The 27,650-nt window shown below is 37.0% G+C and overlaps 1 protein-coding gene across 2 annotated transcripts in view; it reads right to left on the bottom strand.

Annotated features, from left to right (window-relative positions):
- Positions 1–1,334: 1,334 nt before the first annotated feature.
- Positions 1,335–27,650, bottom strand: part of wls (Wnt ligand secretion mediator) — a 60,621-nt gene continuing 34,305 nt past the window's right edge. Inside the window, exons 6-12 of one of the 2 annotated variants that reach the window (XM_056473101.1) lie at positions 26,825–26,993; positions 22,573–22,670; positions 22,383–22,446; positions 21,562–21,705; positions 17,372–17,455; positions 17,126–17,279; positions 1,335–2,257 (exon numbers count right to left, since the gene is read on the bottom strand). In XM_056473101.1, the coding sequence (XP_056329076.1) occupies positions 2,148–2,257; positions 17,126–17,279; positions 17,372–17,455; positions 21,562–21,705; positions 22,383–22,446; positions 22,573–22,670; positions 26,825–26,993 (823 nt within the window). In that variant the 3' untranslated portion in view covers positions 1,335–2,147. Of the gene's footprint in view, positions 2,258–7,599; positions 9,138–17,125; positions 17,280–17,371; positions 17,456–21,561; positions 21,706–22,382; positions 22,447–22,572; positions 22,671–26,824; positions 26,994–27,650 lie in introns of those variants that run through there. The other variant, XM_056473106.1, reaches the window with a different exon arrangement.

Here is a 27,650-nt window from a genome sequence, read left to right as displayed (position 1 = left end):
TTCAATCATAACTTAATGTTAAAACAGCTATCATAACATTATTTATCAATATTTGGTTATTTTTGTATTCTGGGAAGCTATAGAAATGAAAAATGTTAAACAGGAAATACGTTGGGACTATTGTTTTTGTTTGAATCCCTCAAAATGGTCTATTTACAATGAAGTCACTAGCCTGCTGCCACTGAAGATTCTAGTGTTTACACTTATGTTATCATCTTGTTTTACGCTTGAACAACTAATGAATGCTTAAGTTTATTTAACTAAATGTTTTGTAATTAAATTACAATGTCAATGCTTTAAAAGGAACTTTATATAAATTGAAAATAGTCACATTAAGCTTTTACCGGAAGTTTATTGTTGGCTGAAAAACACTAGCTGAGCATATACACCATTAAGTATTTCATAATTTAGTTTTTTTTTTTAACATTAACAACACTGCTATGGTATTCTTTTTAAACAATCTCTACAACATAAACGTTTACATTTATAATATTTTAAATGCTATGACTTCAGAGCTTGATCTGTGTTTTTGTCTGTTACACCACAATGTCTGCGTATAGACCAAATCTGAGGCAGACAAAGCAAAATATAGTGCAACTTAGGACTTTAAATCAGTGATTTTATACATATTTGTCAATTTAAATTTCAATCAGTAATTTTGAGATTTATTGTTGTAGAGCATCTTTTTTGTGTATATATTCTCTGTGTGTGTGTGTATACAGTGGAAGTCAGAAATATTAGCCCCCCTTTGAATTTTTTTTCTTTTTAAAATATTTCCCAAATGACAGAGCAAGGAAATGTTCACAGTGTCTGATCATATTTTTTTGTTCTGGAGAAAGTCTTATTTGCTTTATTTCGGCTAGAGTAAAAGCAGTTTTTAATTTTTTTACATCCATTTTAAGGTCAATATTATTAGCTCCTTTAAACTATATATATTTTTTGATTGTCTACAGAACAAACTTTCATTATACAATAACTTGCCTAATTACCCTAACCTGCCTAGTTAACCTAATTAACCTAGTTAAGCCTTTAAATGTCACTTAAAGCTGTGGAGAAGTGTCTTGAAAAATATCTAGTAAAATATTATTTATCGTCATCATGGCAAAGATAAAATAAATCAGTTATTAGAAATGAGTTTTTAAAACTATTATGTTTAGAAACGTGTTGAAAAAAATCTCTGTTAAACAGAAATTTGTGGAAAAAATATGCAGGGGGCTATACATATATATATATATATATATATATATATATATATATATATATATATATATATATATATATATACACACACACACACACCATTGGTTCAAGCAAAGTCCCATTAACCAAACAAATCTAAAATGTGTATTTTATTATTTAAATTAGCATAAAAAGCATGAAAAAAAAAACCAAACAAAACCCTACATTTCCAATGTGATACAATCGAAAAATCCTCAAAAAGATATTTCTCTTATTTTTCAATACAGTGATACAATGCAGCCACTAATGCTTTCATACAGATGAAAATAAGCACTTTATAAAAAATAGATCTCTACATCGTAACATAATGAACATAGCGTTTGCCATTCAGAACATAAAGACCTGAATCTATCTATCTATCAGTACGTGACGTGACATCTGCACTTAGCTCTGGGTTTGAACTCGGTCATTCATGTTTTTACTGTGTTTACATTTGGCAGGGAGTGTTTAAGGAAGTCAGATGAGGAAGGATCAACTGGCAGAAACATGCGTAACTATACAGCATGTTGACAGTGTTGTTCTTCCTTGTTTTGAGGTTATGAAATGAAGGGAAAGCCATTATCTCAGCTACAAAATATAGAAACAGGAAATAATTGCTGCGTGATTATAGGAAAAGGACCTTGTTTTTTTTCCCTTTCCTCCCTGTATTGGTCCTTGCAAAACACCAGTGTCTTTTTCCATCCACAGTGCGCGGATGGCTTCTGAATTTCTTCTTGCACCCACAAGATGGTGTGCAACTCCACTTTTTTCTCCACAAGCAGCTGTTCTTAAACTGACCCGCAGTGGGATGGAAATCAAATGGTGAAAAAGGGGGCTTCATATTGGTTTATATTTGTCTGAAATGCGGTGGAACCAAACAGGACCCAAAAGCAGAACTTTTGAGACTCGTGTTGAACTCTGGGTAGAGGTTATTCTTGAGCTTCTTTGCCGGTCATTTTGTAGATCTCTGTGGGTCCATCAACCTGTGTGATGGTGGTGGTCAGCTGTATGTCTTCACCGCTGTTTCCAGCCTGATCAGCTATAAGAGAAAAAAAAAAAAAAAGACAAGAGGGAAATGTATTAGAAATTCATCAAAGATAACTACAGATGTAATGGCATGAACATTTCATATCAATAATTATAGTGACCAAAATGATCATCACAACCATTATCGCGGTTTTGTTAAAATGAGCTGAAAATATTTATAAAAAATAAAATAAATAAATAAAAATAAAAATCACACACTTAAGGCATTCCAGCTAATTTTGCATCTGAAAATGAATAGAGAACAACAGATTCTGTGTCAAACAATATTAACACAGATCGCTGCATTATGGATGTAATAAGTTAGTAATCCGTATTTATATAGTGCACCCAAAGCGCTTCACAATCATGGGGGGGGGGGGGGGGGGGGGTCTCTCTCCACTCCACCACCAGTGTGCAGCATCCACTTAGATGATGCGACAGCAGCCACAGGACAACGGTGCCAGTGCACTCACCTCACACTAGCTATTAGGAAAGTGGAGAGACAGTGATATAGCTAATTCAGTGGATGGAGATGATTGGGAGGCTACGATCGTTAAAGGCCAATGGAGGGAATTTGGTCAGGATATCGGGGCTACTGCCATGGCATTTTTAGTGACCACAGAGAGTCAGGACCTCATTTTAATGTCTCATCCGAAAGATGACGCTCACTGACAGTGTCCCCAATAGTGTCCCCTTCACTACACAGGGACATTACGACTCACACATGTTGAGCGCCTCTTGCTGGCCTCACTAACGCCACTTTCAATAGCAACTTAGTTTTCTCATGTTGTCTCCCATTCAGGTACTGACCAGGCTCATCCCTGCTTGGCTTCAGTGAGTAACCGATCTTGGGCTGCAGGATGATATATGTAGCATGCGCATACGAATATGTTTGCATATGTTTTTATTATTTTATGTACATTGTTTTTTGTTTTTATCATTTCCTTTTCCTATTGAAGGTATTGTTTGTTAAAGGAGACATTTTATGCCCCTTTTTAAAAGATGTAAAATAAGTCTTCTGATGTGTGTGAATGTGATGTTTAAGCTCAAAATTTTCTACAAATATTTTTTTATAACTCTTTAAAAGTGCCCCTTTTAGGCTTTGATCTAGAATTTGGTGACTGTCACTTTAAATTCAAATGAGATTGTGCTCCCAACCCACTTTTCAAAAAAGGAGCGGAGCTACAAACACCTAAGCGTCATGACTGATTTATACTTTTGCGTCGCATAGCCCTCGCCGTGGCCGACGCTGACCTCTCAAAAAAATGTAACTACACGTCGCAATGACGCATATAGCAAGCTGTGATTGGTCGGCTTGGTACCTGTGACCAGTGTGGGCAAAACCGAGAGCCACATGCACTTTTGTTTTGTGTTTTGTGTTTAACATAATTAATGTTATTGCACATCTGCCAGTTCCTGCCTCTGATTGACTTTTTATTTATTTATTTATATATATATATTTTTTTAGGGGTTTTCACCTTTAATGTATAGGACAGTAGAGAGTATTGACAGGAAAGCATGGGGAGTAGAGAGAGGGGAAAGATCGGCATAGAATAATAAGGCGGCAATCGTACTCGGGTCGCCATGAGCACCAGAATGCATGTGTCGATGCACTAACCACTACGACTAACATTATCTCTGTCAAAATTGAAAATGTCAAAAGTGATAGCTCCAAAGGCAGCAGACTATGGAGACTGGAGTGTTCATATGAGCATCCCAAAACTCCACGTTTATAATCTTCTTAGTCACTGACATTATCTTCAGCAGATGAAAAGTGGATGGCTGCTTCTCACTCAGGGCTGTTTATGCTAATGTGGGAGTGATCGCAACCAATGGGTGGGGCTTTCCCACTCTGATGGCATGTACAAAGCGAGAATGTCAATCAAAGTGTTTCCGCAGACAGTTTTCATTCATTCCTCTTCTTTTCGGCTAAAGCCCTGCTCACAATGAGACTTCAGCCACGATTTTGTCATCTGAGACAAATTTTGGAAACCCTAAATGATTCCTGAAATCCAAGGCTACAATCTGTGATCTTTGATCATTGGTTTGATATGCTCAGAGACAAGTTCTGGCAGTGTCAGAAGTTTTCAGACACATTCCTCCAGTTTGACAACAGCTGCCATGAGCGTCAAAATGTAATTTTTCTTCCTGGTTTTATTATTGAGACACTACAGTTTACATTTGCTGTGAGGAATTATTTCAGAACATGGGAGAATGAAAGTGTCGAGGGTGGATGACGTCAAACTCCTGAGTGTTTTCTTCCAAGTCTCCATTGTCGTTCAGTCTGACTTTATGACAGCTGAGATCTTACAGTGTGACATGGGAGCCATGTTCGTGCAGTCTGACATGATACAATCGTTAAGGATTACAAAAAAATAATAATAATTGCACAGTGTGAGCTGGCCTTTAGTCCCTTTATTAATCTGGGGTCTCCACAGCTGGATAAACCATCAACTAACCCAGCAGATGTTTTATGCAGCGGATACCCTTCCAGCCGCAACCCAACACTGGGAAACACCCATACACTCCCACATTCACACTTACACACTATGGCCAATTTAGCCAATTCAATTCACCTATACCATTTTGTGGGGGAAACCGGAGCACCCGGGGGAAACCCACGTGAACACTGGGAGAACATGCAAACTGCACACAGAAATGCCAACTGACCCAGCCGAGTCTCGAACCAGCAACCTTCTTGCTGTGAGGTGATCGTGCTACCCACTGCGCCACAGTGACACCCAGACTGATTTTATCAAGTATAATTATAACAAGTTGAACTCAGTCATTTTTATCATTAGAGGCTGGCTATATTCACACACAATTCTTTAGTCTTTACACTGCGTAAAAGTGATCTTTCCATAATAGATCCCCTTTAAATTTGCACTTTGAAAACTTCCTCTCAGAGATCCAGGTTTATGCTGTCACAAAACTACATGAAGCTGTTTTACAAAAGCCATTTGATGAAAATTGCTATTTTTCTGACGTGTATTGTATTGATTTGTGATTTATTTCAGCAGTGTGCAGAACACACTTTAAATGAAAGGAGTTAATTACACTTTAACTGTATATATGTTTATTAGCTATGTAAACTTTAATATACAAACTTTTGAACTTACAGAACAAGATATTTTGAAGAAGGCTGGAAACACTGATGCCCACAGTATTTGTTTTTCCTACTATGGAAGTCATTAGTTACAGGTTTTCAGCTTTCTTCAAAATATTTCCTTACATGTTCAACAGGTGAAAGAAATTCCTAAAGGTTTGGAACCCCTTCAGTAAATCTTGATTTTTTTTTTATCCCTTTAAGTCATAAACAATATAAATCTATTTCCACTTAATTATGTTTAGCAAAGCTAGGGTGACCTTTTTACCTCTTGGCATTGTGCACTTAAAAATACCTCTTTTAATCATAGAAAAATACAACGTTTGAAGATCAGTCTCCGGAATGACTAATCTAATAAACATAAACGACATTTAGAAAGAGTAAACCATGAAGAAAGTTTCAAGCGTGACATCAAGGTATTGATGGGTTCCATTTCAAGAGCCCAAATAGGAAGTCTGGCCTAAATTAGAGAAACTTACTGCCACCAAAGAGGCCAGTTTTCCCACAAGAGAAAAGAAAAAAAACCTCACGATTTCCTGGCAAGATGTGCATGTGTTCACAATCCGAACACTAGGAGACTGTGTAACATGCTGATAAGTTAATGTGTTTGCTGTGCTGCAGACATAAAACTCTACTGGGAGACTTCTTTTAAAAAGCAGAGTCATTTAGACAATATGAACAGTTGGATTAAACACAATAGAAAATATGTTTGTGAGAGTCTCACATTTCTTTCTAGCCATAAAAAAAAAAAAAAAAACAATCCAAAATGTAATAGGGCAACAATTTTGTGCAAACTAGAATTATAAAATGGACGATTTCTCAAAGAAAGCAGTCAATAAAACTGCACACGATTTGAAATAAATGTCATTGAAAGCCAATAATAATATTAATAATAATAATAATAATAAACTAGATTTTAAAATATTTAAAGACGATATATAAAACATAATATTTCTTATTGTCTTAATCGTTTCTCTATTAAAGTCATTTTATTATGCACTATTAAAATGTTACTTTACAAATAGAAATGTACATTTTTTGGTACTTATGTTGTTTAAATCCCCTGGGACCTTCGTTCATTTTCAAAACACAAATTAAGAGATCTTAGATTAAATGTGAGAGCTCTATGGCTCAGTTCCTAAGGTGTTAAAAATCCAGAAATGAAAATCAAAATATTTTCAAAACATTCCATTGACGTGAATGGTTCAGTTGAACTCAGAACACATTTGTAAAATGAATAAAACACTGTCAAATGACTTTTTCTGCCTAGATCTTCTCTTCCTTGTCTGGTTGTCGAGTTACACATTTTCCATGGGCCATACAACGTAGGGCCAGCAGTGCAACATGCAAGCTTCATATTGCACTTAGTAAACATGCAGCCTGAGAGGGACTGGCATACAGTTGAAGTCAGAATTATTAGCCCCCTTAAATTATTAGCCCCCCTGTTTATATTTTCCCCAATTTATGTTTAACAGAAATTTTTTTCAGCACATTTCAAAACATAATAGTTTAAATAACTCATTTCTATTAACTGATTTATTTTATCTTTGACATGATGACAGTAAATAATATTTGACTAGATATTTTTCAAGACACTTCTATACAGCTTAAAGTGTCATTTAAAGGCTTCACTAGGTTATTTAGGTTAACTAGGCAGGTTAGAGTAATTAGGCAAGTTATTGTATAACGATGGTTTGTTCTGCAGACTATCGAAAAAATAAATAGCTTAAAGGGGCTAATAATATTGACCTTAAAATGGTGTTTAAAAATGTAAAACTGCTTTTATTCTAGCCGAAATAAAACAAATATATTTTTCTTTCTCCAGAAGAAAAAATATTATCAGACATACTGTAAAAATTTCCTTGCTCTGTTAAACATCATTTGGGAAATAGTCAAAAAAAGAAAAGAAAAAAGTCATTTTACAGTTTTTTTGACACTCAAAACAGTTAATGGAGGTTCATATGATCACAGTTGAGCCACTGAATTCATATGCAATGTTTTGACAACAACTTTTTCTTAACTTTGAACATCTCAGGACCATTATTATCTGTGGAGGATGAGAGAGATTGGATCTTGGATTTAATCTAAATTATCTTAACGTGTTTGAAGATGAAAGAAGGCTCATCGGGAGGTGGTATAAATCACTCCTGAGGGAGAATTTTGCTTTTACAATCCAAAATTAGTCTTCAAGTAACTTAACCTAAAGTACTGTCTTTGAGACATTACTTTATAACAAAGAAAATGCAACATTAAATAAAAATTTTATAATAAAAATAAAGCAACAACATGGTAAGAAAACAAGAAGGGAAGAAAAAAATAAAAAAGGTTATTGATCCATACATTGATTTAAATGAGATACATTGCTGGTGTGTTGGAATGAGGAGCAGCCATTGTCGTCTCTCTCATAATAGTATTACAGCTCAACTTTATAAGCATAAGGTTAATTGCTATGACAAACAATGTCAATATTGTTAATCCCATCAAGGCTAAGAGAATGCACTTCATGCAAAATACAGGAGATATTGTGAGTATTAGAAATCACACTTTTCAAATCCTCGTTGTTATTGGGAATGTATGAACAGCATTCAATTCCAATAATTTTACAAGTTCCACCTTGTGCAGAAAGTATGTAATCTAGGGCAGCTCTGTTTTGCAAAGCGGAAATTCGCACAGCAGTTAATTCTTCAGCGATCTTGCTAAAACCTGATGCTGTGTTATTTGCTAGCAACTCCACTTCTCTAGAGAGATCAGCAATTTGATCTAAAGTAGGAATAAGAGCACCAAGTGCTCTTTTCCATGTAGATTGGTGGTGAGTTCCAAGGTCAGTTGATCTTTGATAACTGATTCTGTCAGGTAGATTAGAAACAATCCTCATAGCTGGAACTAAATTACCTAAAGAACACGTACCAGACCATCCTTGGAAGTTGAGTATAAACATTAGTTCCACAAATCCAGAAGACTCCTAATAAGGTGTGATACATATTTGAAAAGTTAGAATAGACTATTGTTTTGTTGCAGTGAATGGTCTCTCCAACTGGAACTGAGCCGTTTTATCTAATACACCAAGAATTTGATCCAATAAAAAAAAACTATGTTGATAGGACGATAGTCAGTGGACTATTTAGGCCTGATAGTTGTTTTGTTTGTTTCTAATTTGAATACTTCGGCATCATACTTAGTAGTAGTAGGTACACCCATCATTGGGAAACCATGTTCTGCAGAATGAGGTATTAATCCACACACATAACATCCAGTCTTGTTTGCGTGTTTAGCTGTTGTGTGTACTATTTGCATGAAAAGGTTCTTATTGTCTATACCATAAATTTACAAGACTGAAACAATGTTGAGGAAAATTCTAATTTTCCATTTTAATATGGTGAAATCTCTTCTAATATGTTAACTTGAAGGTGCGTGTAGGCTGATGTTGGGTTCTACTGGGAACTCGATATCTTTAAAATAGTGACTTCATATGGTAGCTGAAGAGCTTCTAGGAGTTCTTTCACCAGTTGTTAATTTTTCACATGATCTTTCAATTCCTCCTTTTTTCATATTTGATTATAAAACAAATCAATCATGTATACAGCAATCTGCATTTAGGCTATGTAACTTAAAGTGACAGAATAAGAAGTCATGGTGAAGCTTGCATTCCCTCGAATGCCTGAGTCCATTTCTATTTGAAGTTGTGATATTGAGGAAGTATCGTATGTGGTTGTGTTCTGTGGATGTTCAGATGTGTTCATCTAGGTGTCTGGTAGTATTGTGTGGCTCAGGTCATCCTCTGGACCACCTGCAATCACACAAAAGAGAAAAAGGAAGATGTATCTTGCCAAAAAAAAAAAGGTTTCAAAGAAATTGTCAAACTGCCTATAGAAACTCTCCCTATTTAATATTAAAGGGGAAATGAAGCACTCAGTCAAGTTAACCTTATTTTGTACATTGGATTCCACTTTAATGAAAATATATATAAAACAAACTCGATTAATGTAACTATTTAGAAGAAAACGGCATGATATAGATTTTATACCTATGACGCCGCCATCTTGGAATGTTGCTGTGTCTGACGTCACTGGGTTGGTTCTGTTCGCTTAGCAGAACAGATACAATGGAAGTAAAGGAGACTGTAAAGCCTAATTTAACCCAAGCCGTAAAAAAAGTTGAGAGTGTGAAGCTGCTGCAAATACAAGCATCAGATGTGTGTCTAATATAAAAGTATGTATATTTATTCTATTTTCCTGTTTTCCCCCTTTAATTACCGATCATTTGATGAGCTTTGCTTCACTCTCTGTATTACGCTGCCTGACTGCCTGTCTGTGATTGTAACGGACTGAACACAGACACTGGACAGCCTAATTTAACTCAATGCATGAAGTTGGGCTTGTGCATCACAGAGCTGCTGCAAATACAACAAATACAAGCGTTTAAGTGTCTTCAGTTGTGTTTTTTCTTTTGTTAATAGCTTTAGTTTGATGCGCTGTGGTCCGCTCTCTCCCGCTGCTCCAGCGCTGCCTGATGGAGGATTTACATTCAGACTAATGCAACGATTAAAAACATACATGAATTCATGCTTTATTAAGTCACGTCTGTGTGGATTATGTCAAGACATATTCCCTCCAAGTCGATCAACTCAATCTCTCAACATGTAGAAAGGATAAAAAACTGCCATAAGAAACCCCGCAAGTTTTAACTTGTTGACTTGCGTTCTCTTGAGATTCACCAATTCTTCTTTCAACACTTTCTGTGATTCTCTTTTGGTCATTGTCTCTTAGGGTGACATTAACTATCAATCACACCATCTAGTGGATGTAAATTGTAAATTTTCTGCAGTCGTTGAAGAAACCAAACCTTTCGGGGTTGTTTGTATACATCCGGCAACTCTTTTGACCATTTGTAAACTTGCTTTGGAGTAGCTGGATGGTATGTCCTGTATGGAACATATTTCTTTACCACTTTTGTCACAGTGCGAGTTCGTCTCTCTCCATTCTCTTCGTAGTTCTCCTCATTGTCAATTTCAATGTTAGTCCTTCTGTGTTTGACAATTACAAGAGCTAATCTAATCTTGGAGTTCATTGAACTCGCCGATCTCAGTTTGGTTTGAACATGAGCAGACATAAGTGGCTGTAGCAGTGAAAAGTGAAAGTACCTGCCCCAATTACGTCAGTAATGATTCACTCTCTGTATTACGCTGCTGACGTAATGGGGGTGGTTACTTTCACTTTTCACTGCTACAGCCCCTTATGTCTGCTCGTGTTCAAACCAAACTGAGATCGGCGCGGGGTTTCTTATGGCAGGTTTTTATCCTTTATACATGTTGAGAGATCGAGTTGATCGACTTGGAGGGAATATGTCTTGACATAATCCACACAGACGTGACTTAAAGCATGAAGTCATGTATGATTTTAATCGTTGCATTAGTCTGAATGTAAATCCCCTCGTCAGGCAGCGCTGGAGAAGCGGGAGAGAGCGGACCACAGCGAATCAAACGAAAGGTAATAACAAAAGAAAAATACACAACTGAAGATGCTTAAATGCTTGTATTTGTTGTATTTGCAGCAGCTCTGTGATGCACGTCCACGACTTCATGCATTGGGTTAAATTAGGCTGTCCAGTGTCTGTGTTCGATCCGTTACAATCACAGACATGCAGTCAGGCAGCGTAATACAGAGAGTGAAGCAAAGCTCATCAAATGATCTGTAATTAAAGGGGGGGAAAAAGGAAAATAGAATAAATATACATACTTTTATATTAGACACACATCTGATGCTTGTATTTGCAGCAGCTCCACGTCCACAACTTCACACATTGGGTTAAATTAGGGTTTACAGTCTCCTTTACTTCCATTGTATCTGTTCTGCTAAGCAAACGGAACCAACGCAGTGACAACAGACACAGCAACATTCCAAGATGGCGGCGCCCTAGGTATAAAATCTATAGTAAAACATGCCGTTTTCTGCTAAATGCTTACATTAATAGAGTTTGTTTAATATATTTTCATTAAAGTGGAATCCAATGTACAAAATAAGGTTAACTTGACTGAGTGCTTCATTTCCCCTTTAACAGGACACAACAGTGATTATAAGTAGTGGTTTATGTCTTCAATCTCAGGCGACGAGCTAGAGCCTAAAAACTCTAGTCCCGCCATATCTGGACTCTACTGTCATCTATCCCTCATCTCTAGGCAAACTCGCGTTGATTCTGTCATCAAGTCCTTGAACATTAATTAGTGAATCGGATTTTAAAACCTTCTCAAGTGAGCTCTTCCACCTGGATATTTGTGAAGTTTCACAAACTAATTTCGAGAGGATCACTAATCACTAACTAGCCAATCGGATCATTCCTAATTTTATATAAATATCCAGCCTAAACTTCATTCCTCATCTTCGTTTTGAAAACCCACCAATGCATCCCTTCTCCATCCTCCTCAATTCTATGTTTGGGCAACACGGTGGCCCAGTGGCTAGCAATGTTTCCCTACAGCAAGGGGGTCGTTGGTTCAATCACTAGTTGAGCCAGCCGACACTCTCTGTGTGGAGTTTGCACATTCTCCCCGTGTTCGCGTGGGTTTTCCCATGGTCTATTCTTGGGAAGTTATCGAGAACTACCCGATCTCGTATCCCTCCTAATGCTTTTTGACCAGGCGGGAGACTTGGGCTCATCTATCTCCGAGCTCAGGGTTCTCTCCCGGGACAGCATGCCTAACCTGCTATAATAGCCAAGCATTATCTAAGTATGAACTCTTGAAGTGGTAATTTCTGAGGTTGTCATGTCTTTACCCATTTACTGGGCACTAAACTATGGCCCCTCTTCAGAGGTGACAAAACTTGTTTATTGTCCTCATGTACTGCCAGGCTGAGTCTTGCTTTGTTTTGGACAAGGCTGTCAGATGTCATGTTTTCAGTGGACATGGGCTGGCTTAGGGGATGTTCAAAATGGCATAGTCTATTTCCATCAGTACTGCATTGGTTGCTATCACGCAGTTTTATTGCATTGTCCATCAGCTTTTCTTTTGTAGACTTTTCCATTTGCAGTCCGCTTTGTGTCTAAAAGATCGCTGGTCTTGCTAAAGCGGTCTTGATGCCACTGCTTGTTTGGCAACACCATCTATTAGGACATCAAACTTGTTTTCATCTGTTGAGACTTCTGTGTCCGCTTTTACCTTATTGTTTGCATACACACTAAGTTCATCAGCTCTGGAAAAGATGTCACTAGCTGGTGCTGCAGAGAGAGGTTCTTCAGTTTCCCTGCGGCTGTACAGCATTTAGCAGAGTCTGTGTTTGTTGGATTGTTAGCTGCTGAAACTGCTTAAACAGGCGGTCATCTTCATTGCTTTGATGTTTTTAACTGAGCTCGCACTCACAGGCCCAGTGTCCTTCTTCATTGCAATTTCTGCATGTTTGTTTAGTTCGTAGTTTTGAGTATTTCTGATACTCTCACTATGCTCATCCTCAATTGTTCTGTTGGTGTTCAACAAGCGTTTGGATTGCAAAGATCTCAGTCTGACATCTTGTGCTCTCTCTAGTTTAGGTGACCATTCAACAATCTGGATGAATGCGTTTCCAATGTTGTACCAGTCATCCTACCTGATTTTAAGATCTTTAGAAATCTCAGGTTTGAGTCCGTTGACAAATGCTGTTTTCAGTTTTCTGTTTTCAGATTTTCACTTTTATTCAAACCAGAATGTTACATCCATGTTTGTCTGAAGCGTTCTTCAAACTCTGCAACACTTTCTGCATGTATGAGGTAATTCTTGCCCAATTGACCTCTGCAGGTTTCAGTTCAAACAAGAAGTTTTTAATGGCTTCCCATCCATCCTCTGTTCTCTTGAGATTCACCAATTCTTCTTTCAACACTTTCTGTGATTCTCTTTTGGTCATCTTAGGGTGACATTAACAATCATCACACCGTCTAGTGGATGTTAATTGTAAAGTTTCTGCAGTCGCTGAAGAAACTGCCAAACCTTCCGTGGTTGTTTGTATACATCCGGCAACTCTTTTGACCATTTGTAAACTTGCTCTGGAGTAGCTGGATGGTATGTCCTATATGGAACATATTTCTTTACCACTTTTGTCACAATGCGAGTTCGTCTCTCTCCATTCTCTTCATAGCCCTCCTCATTGTCAATTTCAACGTAAGTCCTTCTGTGTTTGAGAATTACAAGCTAATCTAATCTTTGAGTTCACCGAGTCATGAACACAGGTGTTGATTGAAAGATCAGCCTTACTGTAATAGCTGCTTGAAGATCTTAATTTCAGCTGTTTGGAGATCAAAGTCAATAGCTTGTCATTTTCATTTCCAGTCTTTCTTTATCCTTCTTTAAGTTTTGCAATTGTTCAGCCAGTGCTCGAACTTTAGCTTTCTCTGCTTTGTTCTCATGTTCCAATCTGTCAGTCTCACACTTATGCCCATGCTGAAGTATCTTCTTGATCAAAATCTTTGACAGTCCATCCTTCTTAGTGTTTGTGCATAAGTGCTGTGTCTTTCCACATGTCCTTTTAATGTCCGGCAATGCCCATAGTCCACTCTCTGAGTACTTGATGCTGTACTTCTTGCACATGTCATCACGACACTTCCTCAGTCCCAGCCTTTTGTCTAAATATGCATTCAGATTCTCCAACATCTGATCAATAGAAACACTTGAAGGTTCTGTTCTCTGCTTTTCTGATGTTGGTTTCAGTGCAGCTCCATTAGCATATTTACTTGCAGACTCAGCCATGGGAAGTACAGGACTATGCCCTCAGAGGTGTGAAACAGAACAAAAAGGTGTTAGAGCTATCAAAGGTGCTTTTTCAATTTAAATTCACAGCAGTCTGTCATACTGATGACCATTTCATATATACCAGAATACTCCAGCATTTGTTTCCAAGCTAAAATAATGGCTACTAAATTAGCATTTTCATTCTTTCAGTCCCAATCTTATTTGGCTCCTAACATTCCTAACAAATGTATTAAACGGTTACTTTTACAATCTATACAATCACAACAGAGAATGTACCAAGCTCTGTTTCTACATTATCTTAGTGATCTGACCCGAATAATTCTTTAACAGTTTGTACAAATTGCAAAGAAAGGACAAATCCAACATTTGTTTCAAAGCTAAGATGGTGGCTGCTAAATTAGCACTTCATTCTTTCAGTCCCAATTTTTATTTGGCTCCTGACAATCTCTGAACAAATATACTAAACTGTTATTTTTATAATCTCAACACAGTTTACAATCAAAACACATAATGTATCAAGCTCTGCTTCTGCATAATCTTTCTGATTGGACCAGAATGAGATCAACAATCTCTAGGAGAAAAAAAAAAAAACAAGCTTAAAATTGTCTGACTAAGCTACAACTTCTGACTAAAAACAATTCTTTCTGTGCATTGTCTCATATATTTAGGATTTGTCCCTGAGACAATGTATTTAAATCTTACTGTAACAGAAGGCAAACAGCTTCGGTTTCATGCCATCATATTTTAACAGTTACAATTTTCAAAATTAAAATAATGGCTACTGAATAAGCCCCAGTCAAGAATTCCTAATTCCTGCAGCAAAATCAGTCCCAAACTATTTTACGGCTACTACAGTCCCCTGGGAAAATGGACGAAAATTATTTTCAACAATTCCTACAATCTCCAAGAGAAAGGACTTAAGCCATTGCTCCTGCAATCTCTGGAAGGACCAAATTGTTTCTTAAATTATTCCTACAAACACCACGCAAATATCAAAGAGAAAGCCTGAAATTTCAGAAATACTATTACTCTATTTTGTTTATTACTGCACTACATATACCGGTTGATCTGCTTAGTTTAATGCTTACTTATAAAACATGTTTCCTTTAAGGGTTCTTTGAGAGAGCTGATAAGTTTCACTCACCAAACTAGGATCTTTGAGATGAGATCCAGTCGATTCAATTAAACTGTGTCCACAGACACAATCCATAGATCCAGGACTCTTCCACAAACAAAATCAATTTATCCTTAGCTTAAACTGTAGATTCTCCAAGATTCTTCAGTTCACTTCTTGTTGCAGCCGATGAGTTTTCCTCTTTTCAGTCTCTCCTGGCTGGCTCGTCAAATTGTTCGATTTTGCTTTATTTGGCTTCACCGTTCTTGGGTGGCTCGCCAATGTATTAGATGACTCTAATACATAAATAAGTAAGTTGACCAAAGTTCTTACGGGGAGAAGACTTTATTGAAGACAAAGAATAGTGCAGTTCCTCAGCAGTGATGTTGACTCGTCAGTCTTCAAGTAACTTAAACCGAAGTACAGTGGATTGTTTACTGGAAACTCAACTCTCAATGAATCATTTGAATCAGTGAGTTGTTTACTGATGACCAAATCTGAACAGATCATTTGAATCAGTGAGTTGTTTACTGGAAACTCAAAATGTTGTGGGACTGCTATACAGGAGTTATTATTAGGGATTATAGATAGCAAAATTTCTATCTAAAAAAAGTTTTTTTTAAGCATGACGGTAAAACACGAACGTGGTTATGAATATATGAAAACATATGCTTGTTTGTTGTAAAAATTCGTAATAAATGACAAAAAAATACAAATTTGTGGATCTCCTTCCGGGTGCAGCTATCCTGCCGTTGTGGCTGGTGTATTTTGGGAAATTTTCTTACCCCTTAGTTTCGGGTGTGGTCCTAAAAAAAATATCCATTCAAAGGGCTATCTACCCCTTCCCCTTAGCCCTATGCCTTGAAGCTAAAGAGAATTGGCCCACCTGATTTTAGCAATCCCCTCCTCAACTTCCCTCCTCCCCGTCCGCTGATCACTTTCACTTTCTTCCACGACTTCCCAACCCTCTTCACTTTTATCTGCGACAACCCCCCGCTCTTCACTTTCGTCCTTCGTCCGTGACACCCCTCCGCCATCCAACACCACCACCCCCCCACCCACTGCTCTCCCCTTTTGTGTGTGACACCTCTCTATCCTCGGGTAACATGCCAGGTAAGGGGAAGGGCTAAGGGGTAGAATTGGGATTGGGCCCCCACTCTGAATGGATCATTGGAAACATTGAATTGTTTCTCTGAGACTCACTCTGAACAAACCATTTGAATCAGTGAGTGGTTTACTGGAGATTAACTCTGAACGGATGATTCGAATCAGCGAGTTGTTTCAAGGAGACTCACTCTGAACAAACCATTCGAATCAGTGAGTGGTTTACTGGAGACTCACTCTGAACAGATCATTTGAATTAGTGAGTTGTTAACTGATGACCAAGTCTGAACAAATCATTTGAATCAGTGAGTTGTTTACCGATTACCAAATCTAAACAGATCATTTGAAGCAGTGAGTTGTTTACTGGAAACTCACTCTGAAAAGATAATTTTGAATTAGTGAGTTGTTTATTGGAGACTCACTCTGAACGGATCATTTGAATCAGTGACTTGTTTACTGATGACCAAATTTGAACAGATCATTTGAATCAGTGAATGGTGACTGAAAACTCCCTCTGAATGGATTATTTGAGTCAGTGAGTTGTTTACTGATGAATAACTTAAAACAGATCATTTGAATCAGCGAGTTTTTCACAAATTATTTGTTTAGCACAATTTGTAAATTGATTCAACAGGTTAACTGATCAAATTCAGCTTGTTCACAGAGTAAACACTATACTCTTAAAAATTGGTTTGGAATGTAGTGAAGTAAATGTTTCCCAAAATAAAAATACTCAGATAGTAAGTATAGACACCTTAAATATGTTATTAAATACAGTAGTGAAAAAAGTACTTAGTTACTCTCCACCACTGTTATTTAGCATTTTTCTCTTCAGATGTCTTACCACTTGACTGCTCATCTCCATAGCGTTTGTGCGATGGTGCGTAGAGAAACATGAGAGCAAACACGTAAAGGTTCCACATCCCATAGATGCCAGTGAAGAAGGCACTGTTCACTTGAACCGTGTACCCGCCCCAGTGCCAGTGACCCTCATTCACCTGGTAACATACAAAATGCATAACAATAACCATCTGAATGACCTATATTATATTTCATTGGAGAGAAGATATGATCGACAATTAATTTATACCTGGCTTATGATGAAGAAAATGACAGTCATGGCAGCACATGCTAGTGTGACCAACATCAGGAACTTGAAGCGGAAGATGAGACCCTAAAGAGAGAAATTTTCTTTTGTTTAATTTAAGCAGCTCCAACTATGTAATTCATCTTGGTAAAATAAAAGGACACAAAACTTAATAATTGTTTAAAACTAACTCAATGCTAACAAACGGATGTGGATGCATTAAATGAACAGCAACAGCAGAGAGATTTATGATGTAACAAAATATTTCTATTTCAAATAAATGCTGTTGTTTTGAACTTTATGTTCATCAAATATCTTGAAATGTATCATGGTTTTCAAAAAAAAAAAAAAATTCAATATTTATAAAACTATTATCTATTATAATCATATTGATCATAATAAGAAATGAGGGATTCTGAATGATATAACATTTTAGTAAACATTCAAATTAAGACTAAATTATTTAATAAGAACAATAAGAATAATAATGCAATTTATTTAAAGGCATCTTTCTTGACACAAGGTCACCGCACACGACAGCAAGAAAAGTCAATCAAAATAAAAACACAACATAAAAGTCAATAGAATACAATACAATTTTAAAAAGTGCAGCGGAGTTAAAAAGAGGAGGCTGTTTTAAACAGAGGTGTTTTGAGTTTAGATTTAAATTGTAAAGGAGAGTTTAAATTACAGAGATCAGTAGGAACTGAATTCCAAAGCTGAGGAGCCGAGTGGCTGAAGGCTCTGCTCCCCATGGTGACAAGGTGGACAGAAGGAACAGTGAGGTGGATGAAAGAAGAAGATATAGGTGTTCGAGAAGGTGTGGCGGCATAGATATATACACTGGATATCGCACACCGACCCTGAGCATGCGTCAATAGCACCGCCACATTTGTACATAGCTCCCAGGACACAAGTCATTTAACCGCACTAGTCAAGACTAAAGCCAGTGTGAAGATGCTGGACTTTTAGCACTGTGTATGGGTTTAGTAATGAGCAAACAAAGAAAACAAAGCATAAAGGAGGAACATTTCCATAGGTATGATTTTGTTTTTTACGTTTTTGGATGTTACGAATTTTGTGCTAGTATTTATGATAATACAGTCACTACATTGACCATAAGGCAAAGTAGCACTAAACTCACACTAAATACTTTGCTGATTTTATTTAACAAAACTAGTATAAGCTAACAACTAGATAGTAAAGATACTAGAATCTTGTATTATTGTCGGCTAAGTGAACGAATCGTTCATTACGGAAATTCATTGACAAACAAATCGCTCCCTCCGTTAGAATGAGAAGTGAAAGCAGGAGAGGGGGTGTGTTTCAGGACATGGATTAGATCAACAGGTAGGGAGGATAATACATTTCTATGCACACACACGCGCTCTTTGTCAGCAATGCCTGTGCGATCACTTATCTATCGATATAGAAAAGTGACGTAAAATTATAATTTTCGTAATTTAAAAAATATTTGCAGACCACCGGGAAAACTCCTGATCATAGATATATGTATATATGTGTATATATCTATGGCTCCGAATGGCCAGTCCTACACTGCACCTTGGACTCACATTCACTTCAAAGGAGCGCTACCCTGTACTAAAATGGCGGCTTGATTGACGCATTCCTTTCAATGGACAACAATAGCTTTGGAAGACATCTAATGTAAATATCTGTGGTGTGGCGATATGAACAAGATTAGTAAGGTATAAAGGAGCAAGATTATGACTTTAATATGGCTTTAAAAGTGAGAAGTATTTTATAATTAATTCTGAAAAAGAGGGGAAGCCATTATTGTAGAATGGGTGTGATGTGACCGATAGAGGGGCTGTTTGTGATAATACAGGCTGTTTTGTACCAATTGTAATTCATGAAATGTTTATTTAGGGAGGCCAAACAGAAGGGAATTACAGTAGTCTAAACGTGATGCGACTAAACTATGAACAAGAATGGCAAATTATTAGCCCCCCTGTTTATTTTCTGTTGAACGGAGAGATTTTTTTCAACACATTTCTAAACATAATAGTTTAATAACTAATCTCTAATAACTGATTTATTTTATCTTTGCCATGATGACAGTAAATAATATTTGACTAGATATTTTTCAAGACGCTTCTATACAGCTTAAAGTCTTAACTAGGTTAATTAGGTTAACTAGGCAGGTTAGGGTAATTAGGCAGGTTATACTTTTATAACAATGATTTGTTCTGTAAACTATCGAAAAATATATAGCTTAAAGGGGCTAATAATTTTGACCTTAAAATGTTTTTAAAAATTAAAAAAAATGCTTTTATTCTAGCCGAAATAACAGAAATAAAACTTTCTCCAGAAGAAAAAAATATTATCAGACATACTGTGAAAATTTCCTTGCTCTATTAAACATCATTTGGGAAATATTAAAAAAAAAAAAAGAAAAATCATTCAAAGGGGGCTAATAATTCTGACTTCAACTGTTTATGTTGAAGGTGGAAATAAGCAAACCGGGTGGCATTATTAAGATGTGAAGTGAATGAAAGAGTGCTGTCAAAGATGACCCCCAAACTCTTAACCTGAAGGGAGGGGGTAATGACAGAATCATCTGCGGGAATAGAAAAGCTATGTGATTTGCTTAAAGTGCACCAATGAGAAGAAGTTCTGTTTTATTATCCTTTCATTTCAGGACGTTTTAGGTGAACCAGGATTTGATATCTGAAATCAGTTGGAAAAGGATGATGGTGGGAATTTGAGGTTAGGTTTGGTTGATGTTGATTAGATACAAATGATCTAAATTCACAGTTCAGGGTTCAAGCACATTTTTACTACTAAAATTCCATGACTTTTCAAAGACTTTTCCAGAACTTTCGAGTACATTTTCATGACGTGATGTTTCATGTAATGTCTACATATACATAGTAAACAATAAGAAAAACAATAACGTTCAAATTTATTACAGAATTTCATAGAACAAGCAACAATAGTAATTATATCTATGTAAAATTTATTGTGATGATGCTTACAGAGCACTAACAATCTGAGAGCAAGTGCTTGGCCATGGACAAAAAACAAGTAAAGACAACCAACCTATATTTAAGTTAGGGCTGCACAAAATATCATTTCAGCATCAATATTGCAATGTGTGTTATCCGCAATAGTCACATCACAGGATATAGAGTATAATCATAACGTAATACATAAAGTAAAAGTTTGTCATCTGCATGCATTTAAGGAAAAAAAATGACTTACCATTTTAATTACACCCTTCACTTGTTTCAAACATTTATAAAGTTTCTTATTTTTTAAATCAACAAAAAGAAAATAATTTAATAACTTCTATAGTATTAAAACAAGTAAAGTGTGAGTAAATAGTGAGTACATTTTAATCTTTGAGTGAACCATCCCTTTAAGGCCTGTGACTGTGTGAACATTTCAATATTTCAGAGTTTAAAACATCCGGCCAAAGAAAGTGTTTTAACTTTAATAAAGATTAAATAATACACAAAGAAGACTATGCAGTGTTGATTATTCAACCCTGAAACCTATCGTTCACTTTTAACTTTACTATATTTTATTTATCTATGCTTTGTAGTTCATTTGTTATATATTACTCGAGATTCACTCCCTTACAAAATCCCATCAATCAATCCAAATAAACCTGTTAAATCATCTGGTGAAATTGTATTCACATCGCAAAATACATCACAGAAATGCAAAATATGTGAGATTTTTCCAATATCGTGCAGCCCTAATTCAAGTTTACAGATATTTGTTAAACTAATTTCCAAAACTTTGTGGGTTTTTCTGTTTTTCCAAAACTTTTCCAGGCCTGGAAAATGCCATGTTAAAATTCCATGACTTTTCCAGGTTTTCCATGACCGTATGAACTCTGACAGTGGTACTTATTTACTGTAGTTTTGATCAAATAAAATGTTTTAATGACCAAATAGATATATTTTAAAATGTAATTTTATTCATATGATGAAAATTGGATTCATGGAATATTTATTATTATTATTATCAGTGTTGCAGTTATGCTGCTTAATATTTTTGTGGAAATCATGATACATTTGTTTTAGAATTTTTGAATAAACAAAAAAGTAAAAGAAGCAAAAAAAAAAAAAAACAGCATGCATTTGAAAAATGATTTTGAAACAAATGCCTTCAGGATCACTTTCGACCGATTTAATCTGCAATAAATCAAGTTTAAATATTACCTCATAGTGCAGTCGACGAGCCTTCGTCATAGCAGGCAAACACGACCTTTTCCCGCTGATGTTACCGAACACTTGGAACACCATGAAGCACAGGAACAGGAAGTAGAGGCATGCACAGATTCCTGCGACAATGATGAAGGCCATCTGCACCAACCTTAGTTAAAGTGATAACACAATGCACACTGCACTACAACACTGGAGCACAGCAACCATCCCAATAGTATGGCATTTTCCTGGAAATCATACTTCAGTCTGTAAGCCTTTAACATGTTAAGAAAGATCATATGTGGCACGTATGAAATGCAGGACTGAACACAGCTGTTTCCATAATCCTATTATGTATTTAAATGGTGTAACCGAAGTCTCAGGTGTGTTCTCTCCCTAGAATGTGTCTGTGAAGACTCAACTCAACTAAAAAAAAATTAAAAAAAAACACATCTATTATTATTTTGTGCTGTAAATGCCCATTCTGGGGTAGAAGCAAAAATAATTATAATTGTGTGTTTCTTTATATGCAAATGAGCTGCTGCTAGCCAATCCCTTTCCAGAAGAGAACAGGGCATTTACAGCTTATGCTTTGGCAATAATTAAAATATTTTGTTAAATTCAAGATACAATTTGTGACATGCATGTTCCGGGAAGACAATGCAGCGCTGCAGGTACATAGAGAACAATTGCATTAGGAGAGGTTTTTGCAAATGTGTAATGAACGGTCATGTAAAAAAACAGAAACATTTCTCACAACAGAAGTTGGATCGGAAACATAAAGGAAACTGTTTAAGAAACATCTCTACCAAAAGCCCACAGTGTCAAAAGGATACAGCCAGTTCTGTCCCGACATCTGATGCCCAGATACTGTAGAAAGGATTCTTTAGCTGTACTCCTCTGCAAATAATAATAATAAATTTGTTTATTAAAAAAAAACATTGCAGAATTTACAAAGCATTAAAGAACTTGAGCAGGATGGGAATTAAAGAGAGCTGCCAAAAATATGAGTAAATGTTGGCTCACCTCTCGCACATATCAAAGATGAAAAGGCAGAAGGAGCCAAAGACAATGGGTCCAACCTGCTTCCAGTACACTGAAAAGCGGTTCCTCTCAGTCTGGTCCTTGACAAATAAACAAGAAAATCAAATTATGAGAAAGAAAAGCTCATTTTAAGCATGAAAATCAAGTCAAATCACTCTTAATCTAATCTCTGTTTTTTGATTTGTTTGTTTTTCCAGTTATACACTCTTTACTAGGCACTTTAAACATCCGTTTAATGATGCAAATATTTAATCAGCCATGGCAGCAACATGATGCAATTATATATACACTTTATTAGATACACCTTACTAGTACCGGGTTGGACCCCATTTTGCTCTCAGAATTGCCTTAATCCTTTATGGCATAGATTGAACAAGGTACTGGAAATATTCTTTTTGAGATTTTGATCCATACTGACATGATAGCATCACGCAGTTGCAGCAGATTTGTAGGCTGCACATCCATGATGCGAATCTCCTGTTCCACCACATCCCAAAGGTGCTTTATTGGATTGAGAACTGGTGACTGTGGAGGTCATTTGAGTACAGTGAACTCATTGTCATGTTCAGGAAACCAGTCTAAGATGATTCGCGCTTTATGACATGGTGCGTTATCCTGCTGGAAGCAGCCATCAGAAGATGGGTACACTGTGGTCATAAAGAGATGGACATGGTCAGCAACAATACTCAGGTAGGCTGTGGCGTTGACATGATGCTCAATTGGTACAAAAGGGCCCGAAGTGTTCCAAGAAAATATCCCCCACACCATTACACTACCACCACCAGCCTGAACTGTTGATACAAGGCAGGATCGATCCATACTTTCATGTTGTTGACTCCAAATTCTGATCCTACCATCCGAATGTTGCAGCAGAAATCGAGACTCAGAGCAGGCAACATTTTTCCAATCGTCTATTGTCCAATTTTGGGGAGCCTGTGTGAATTGTAGCCTTAGTTTCTGTTCTTAGCTGACAGCAGTGGCACAAGCTGGGGTCTTCGGCTGCTGTAGCCCATCCACCTTAAGGTTGAACGTGTTGTTTATTCAGAGATGCTCTTCTGTATACCTTGATTATGTAGGAGAATTATAGAGGAACTTTTTTGTAATCACTATATAGTCTGCCACTATTAAAAAATAGATTCCTATTAATATAAACTGTTAAAACTTATAGAAATACATTCAAGTGACGCAGAGGAAACACACAGACATGCAGGGCCTTATAATTGAGGCCCTTATGGCCTTAAAGCACAGCAGGTCACACGGCCAAGTAGGAACATTCAGACAGAGCATATGCAACACATTTAGACAAAATTATGTATTGACCAAGACAACAACCCTCACTATAATACCATGCATAAGGAGAATCATTTAAAAACTACGGAAACAACATGATCATATGTAAAAACAGAAAAACATACAGCCAATTTAAAAGCTAGGATCCTATTGGAGCCAGGAATAGGGTGATGTTACATCATATCTCATGATAACTATGGATAAGAAACTGTATATAAACTGTGGGTTTTTGGACATTGGGTGGGAGAGAGCTCAATCGACCATCTCTGCTGTAACAATAAACTGCTTCAACTTAAGAACTTTGAAGACCTCAACTTCTTTTTTGAATCTTAGAAGATGTCTTGAATCTTGTCGAGATCCAGCGCAACTTTCCACTACGGTTGTACCAACTGGTTATTTGAGTTACTGTTGCCTTTCTATCAGCTTAAACCAGTCTGGCCATTCACCTCTGACCTCTGGCATCAACATGGCATTTGCACCCACAGAACTGCCGCTTTTTCAGACTATACTCTGTAAACTCTAGAGTTGATTGTGTGTGAAAATCCCAGTAGATCAGCAGTTTCTGAAATACTCAGACCAGCTCATCTGGCACCAACAACCATGCCACATTCAAAGTCACTTTAATCTTCCCCTTTCTGATGTTCGGTTTGAACTGCAGCAGATCGTCTTGACCATGTCTACATACCTAAATACATTAAGTTGCTGCCATGTGATTGGCTGGTCAGAAATTTGCGTTAATGAGCAGTTGGACAGGTGTACCTAATAAAGTGTATAAACCCAGTCAACCAAAAAAATCTGCTTAAGTTCAAACAAAGTTTCAAAACTGGGAGAAAACGTGATTTAAGTGGCTTCAACCATGGTATCTCTCTTGCGTTTACAGAGAATGATCTGAATAAAGAGAAAATACTAATAGGGCATAATTTTTTGGGGTGAAATTCCTTGAAACACTAAATCAGATGAGCTCCAGCAGCAGAAGAGGAGCACACCAGTGACACTCCTGTCAGCTAAAGCAAACTGAGGCTGAAACTTACAACGGAAAACTGTAAAGATCACCAGAAGCCTGTACGGTGAAGGTGGATCAGCTGGCTAGCTAAGCTAAGATTCAGTTTAGTTTTGTACTAATCCTGAGTTTTATGTACAATGAAGGTAGCTCCTTGCTTCTGGTCTAACTCACATCAGAGGGAGTTTTACTATTCAACATGTAAAATTGGCATTCAGCTTTTGGTGAAAGATTGCACTGATTGGCTGTTCAGCAACGAATCAGAACACAAGAACAAAGACTCAATTGATAAAACTAAGAAAACGACACAAGTCAAAACTGAACCAAAAGAAGGCAGTTGTTATTTCATTGCGTTTGTAAAACATTTGGAAATGTCATGGATTATCAGATTAGCAGACATATTTGCATGAGTGAATCTATCTGTAGTGAGTAAGAAGTGAAAATGCTATGTAAACGCTGTTTTGTTTCCATTTTTTATGTGTGCAGCACTAGTTCTGGTTTCTGTTTGTGGAATGATGAAACAGATACTGCCACCTGCTGGTATGGAAAGATAAATCCTTTAGTTCAAGCTCAGAACATTCATTCTCGTTTCAGTCAGCTATCGTCTGTTTGGTGTGTTCAGGTGCAACTTTTTACAAACACAAGTTAACACAGTCGGTTTGAGTTAGTTATTTGACGTTTTGTTGCATCTAATTGTTGCGTTTCAATTGATCTTGTTTGTCTTTTTTTCTTTTCAGTTTTCTATTGGTTGATTTGGTGGCATCAGGCCTTTAAAATGAACGGTAGCGGACATCTCGCGATCCCTCATTCCTCCATGCCACCACAGTTTTTGATGGCTTTATTGTTGTGTTCGCCTTTAAACTTTCCTATTGACATTTGTTTGGAGTGGGGAGTTCCAACCTGCTTTAGGTTTGCTTGGTTGTTATTTGTGTTGTTGGGCTCCCCATTTCTTATGATTTTGGATTGTTTTGCTGGTTATGTTATGTTAATAAATAATATAGTTGGAGCACTTTGGCCATTGTTTATTTATGTTAGGTTGTCTTAGGATCACAAGTCGTATTTAAATTAGGGACCATAACACGTTTAAATGATGCTTGAGGCTGATTTATAGTTATGCACCAAGTGCATCCGGCGAAGCCTTCGCATGGTCGCATACCCCTCGCAATGGCCGTCGCCAATGAGCACCTCTCAAAAATGTAACTACATGTCACAAAGACGCGTATCGCAAGCTCTGTGATTAGTCGGTTTGGTAGCGCTGACGAGTGTCGGCAGGGGTGAAAGCTGCATGACGCAGAAGCATAAACCAGTCGTTAGTTGGTATTAAAGCCTGGGATAAACCAAGTCAATGTCACAGCAAAACCGCATGTTGTTGATGACCAAGAAGACCACATTGTCCCCATCTTGCAATAGTTATGTCCAGCAGGATAACAAATAATCTCAAACGGGATTTTTGAACATGACAATGAGTTGATTATACTGAAATGGCCAGTCACCAGATTTCAATCCAATATCTCAATCCAATTTGGGATGTGCAGGAAAGTGAGATTTACATTGTGGATCTGCAACAATTGCATGATGCTTTCATTTCGATATGACTCAAAGTCTCTGAAAAGTGTTTTTTTTTTTTTTTAGCTTGTTGATCCTATGACTTACAGAACTAAAGGCAGACATGATGGTCTAATTCAGTCCAAGTCATTACTAGCAAAGTATACCACATGAAGTGGCTTTGAGTGTATTTGCCTTTTTACCACATAACAGTTGAAATAAGATAGGAAGCCTTGGGAATTGAAGAAACAAAATATCTTTAGCCAGTTCTCAAACTGTGGTTGCCCAAAGTGCAACTGCATCAAATGTTAAAGGCTCCGACAAAGTAGTTTATTTTAATGGTTTGTTCCAAAAAATGGTTTGGTTGGAATTTGAAAAAACAAGAAAGCTGGCACTTACCATGAGATGTTCTCCACAGAAGATGATCCAGAAGGAAAGCAGCATGGCGTAGAAGATGCCCTGACGGATGTCACCAAAGAGCAGCATCCAGGTCCAGTCAAAGCCCACAGAGAACCACTCCACTGGAATATTAATAAAGGTCATAGAGATTCCCAGAGCGAAGATGACCCTAAAAGAGGACACAACGTACAGAGTATAATTGTTAACACACCACACCAAGAAACATTACATCAATAGAAAAAGTAAACCTGAGAAGATAGAACCAAAGCCTCAAAAAAGGTTAAATGAAATCTCTCTGTTCTCCAGTGTTCAAAGGCAGGCATGCTGGGACAAGATTTTATAGGGTCATTCGGTGAGACTGAGATGGGGTGTGGAATGTAACTTCAAACACATGAATCACATTCCCGCCCGGCTCAATGTGGCAGAAAAAGACCATATTGGGTTGGAATGCCGGGAATGTCCATGAGGTCAACTCTGGTGAGGGTACGGAGGTGCATTCATTTACTTCCAATGCGAACCAAAAAAAACTTGTAAAAGAGTGTCAACATTTGAGAAGATTATAATTATTATTTTTTTTTATTTCAACACGGAAACTACCAGAACTATTAGATAGCAGTCACTCTGACTGTTCTGTACTTATTTCAGTTTATCACATTATATTTACAAAGCTTCTATTGTGATTTTAGAATTGAATGTCTGCCATCATATTCTATCAAGTCATTACCAGAGCCAGACAGAATCTGCTGACATTTTTTGCTATTTCTGCGCAGAACTTTGTAAAAATCTGCAGGTTATGCAGAATGATTTGGGGAGTATCATTACTAAA

Source organism: Danio aesculapii, chromosome 2 (assembly GCF_903798145.1).
Source record: "Danio aesculapii chromosome 2, fDanAes4.1, whole genome shotgun sequence".
In the NCBI taxonomy this organism is placed as follows: domain Eukaryota; kingdom Metazoa; phylum Chordata; class Actinopteri; order Cypriniformes; family Danionidae; genus Danio; species Danio aesculapii.
The sequence above is the reverse complement of the archived record's forward strand: the minus strand, read 5'-3'. Positions and strand labels throughout refer to the sequence as shown.